Genomic DNA, 2,827 nt, shown 5'->3' on the forward strand with positions numbered 1-2,827 from the left:
TGATCATATATAGCTTGACACCATTCATCTTCTGATAACTTGGATTCCATTAGGATCCTCATGGAGGGAATTTCAACCTCTATTGGGAGTACAACTTCCATGCCAGATACCAAGGAAAAAAGAGTTGCCCATGTTGAAGTGCGAACTAAAGTATGATACCCATGCAGAGCCAGCGAGAGCATTTCACGCCAGTCCTTGTAGGTCACAACCATTTTCTGTATGATATTCTTAATATTTTTGTTAGCCGTTTCTACCGCACCATTCATCTTTGGCCGATAGGGAGAAGAATTGTGATGTTCGATCTTGAATTCATCATACAGCTCTTTCATCATCTTGTTGTTCAATTTGGAAGCATTATCAATAATGATTATGCTGGGTACACCATAGCGACATATAATATTGTTTTTGATAAACCTTACTACCACTTGTTGAGTAACATTGGCATAAGATGCAGCTTCGACCCATTTGGTAAAGTAATCAATGACGACCAGGATGAAACAATGTCCATTTCAGGCCTTTGGTTCAATCATACCAATCATGTCAATTCCCAACATAGAGAAAGGCCACGGAAAAGAGATAACATTGAGAAGTGTTGGAGGCACATGGATCTTATCAGCATAGATCTGGCATTTGTGGCACTTCTTCACATATTTGTAGCAGTCAGATTCCATTGTCATCCAATAGTAACCTGCTCTTAGCATCTTTCTTGTCATTGCATGTCCATTAGCGTGAGAACTAAAAGACACTTCATGAATTTCTTGCATTAACAGGTCTGCTTCGTGTCTATCCTCACATATAAGAAACACTATGTCAAAGTTTCTTTTGTAGAGCACATCCCCAGTTAGGAAGAAATTTCCAGACAACCTTCTCAAAGTTCTTCTGTCTTTGCTAGATGCCCCAGGTGGGTACTCTTATTTTTGGAGAAATTTTTTGATGTCATAAAACCATGGCTTATCATCTGTGACTTCTTTAACAGTGAATATATGAGCCAGCCTATCCAGACGCATGTTTGTAATTTGGGGAGCTTCATTTGGAAACTTTACTTGATACATGGAAGCCAAAGTAGCCAATGCATCTGCCATTTGATTTTCCTCTCGAGGTATGTGATGGAATTCAACTTTGTTGAAGAAGGTTAACATTCTTCGGGCATAATCTCTATAAGGATTTAAACCAGGATGATGAGTTTCCCATTCTCCTTTGATCTGATTAACAACTAGAGTAGAATCTCCATACACATCCAGAATCTTGATTCTAAGATCAATGGCTTCCTCTAGTCCCATAATACAAGCTTCGTATTCTGCCATGTTATTGGTGTAGTCGAACACTAGTCTTGAAGTAAATGGTATGTGAGAACTTTGTGGCATGACAATGATGTCCCCAATTCCTCGACCATAAGCATTAACAGCTCCATCAAATATCAAACCCCATCGGGATTCAGGATCTGGCTCTTCTTCTAGTAAAGGCTCTTCATAATATTTTGATTTCAAATACATGATCTCTTCATCTGGGAAGTCATCTTGCAAGGATTGATCATCGTCAATGGGTTGATAAGCCAAATGATCATCCAAAACACTTCCTTTGATGGCTTTGGGGCATGATATTGGATGTCGTACTCTAATAATAACATTTGCCAGTGGGCAATCCTTCCAGTCAAAGCAGGCTTCTCAAAGAGGTACTTGATTGGATCCATTTTGGATATAAGATATGGCGTATGAGTCAACATGTACTACCTTAGTCGAAGAGTAGCTCATGAAAGAGTGCAACAAGTTTTCTTGAGCAGTGAATATCTTGTTTCACAATCGGTATACTTTTTGCTCAAGTAATAAATGGCATACTCTTTTTGACCAGAATCGTCTTGTTGAACCAGGACACATCCTATAGAATCTTCAAGCACGGTGAAATACATGATCAATGGTCTTCCTTCTACTGGAGGGATCAAAATTGGAGGTTCCAGCAGGTATTCCTTATTATCATCAAAAGCTTTTTGGCATTGTTTTGTCCATTTACATTCTTGGTCTTTGCGGAGAAGCTTGAAGATCGGTCCACAAGTCGCAGTCATGTGAGAGATAAATCTGGAGATATAGTTTAATCGTTCAAGAAATCCTCTAACTTATTTTTTTTGTTCTCGGCGGAGGCATTTCTTGAATACCTTGACTTTGTCGGGATAAACTTCAACACCTATTTGGCTGACGATGAAACCCAAAAGCTTTCCATAGCGGACACCAAATGTGCACTTTCTAGGATTCAGACGAAGCTTGTACTTTCTCAAACGTTGGAACAACTTCAACAGGTGCCCCACATGTTCTTCTTCAGATGCAGACTTGGCGATCATGTCGTCTGTAACACCCCATTTCTACCCGACAAATATATATAAATCAGAGTTTTCAAAATTTCTCAATAAACAAATGAGGCGTCACATAATAAAAACAAAACAAATCAACTCGTCGCATAAAGCGGATACATAGCACCTTTGAAACAGAATAACTTATTTTATTAAAACACAGCAGAATCACTTAAACAAGTTTTCAACAAAATATCTTCAGTTAACTTATCATTTTGTTCAACCAAGATAACACAATTAAACGACAACATCATGAATGACATAAATCGTTCCCCCCAGAGTGCTACGTATCAGAGCGACAACCGACTCGAGTAACGGCAACTAAATCTTCATACTTGAATACCTGCACGTTACCAATATAAAGGCAACGGCGAAACAAGAGAAAAGGGTGAGATATCAAATCATATAAGTGGGCGCATGATAAATTGCATGCTAGGATTCAGACATATAAAATCATCACATCACAAGTATCAATAGCTACTATAC

General features: G+C 38.7%; 1 protein-coding gene across 1 annotated transcript; it reads right to left on the reverse strand.

Moving 5' to 3' along the window:
* Positions 1 to 418: 418 nt before the first annotated feature.
* On the reverse strand, positions 419 to 2,059 carry LOC131661794 (uncharacterized). Its single transcript, XM_058931431.1, has 3 exons — positions 1,809 to 2,059; positions 1,138 to 1,614; positions 419 to 515 (listed from the first exon to the last, which is right to left on the reverse strand). Exons 1-3 carry the CDS (start codon positions 2,057 to 2,059, stop codon positions 419 to 421), a joined length of 825 nt encoding a protein of 274 aa, XP_058787414.1.
* Between the last annotated feature and the right edge of the window lie 768 nt (positions 2,060 to 2,827).

Source organism: Vicia villosa, linkage group LG1 (genome assembly GCF_029867415.1).
Source record: "Vicia villosa cultivar HV-30 ecotype Madison, WI linkage group LG1, Vvil1.0, whole genome shotgun sequence".
Lineage (NCBI taxonomy): Eukaryota > Viridiplantae > Streptophyta > Magnoliopsida > Fabales > Fabaceae > Vicia > Vicia villosa.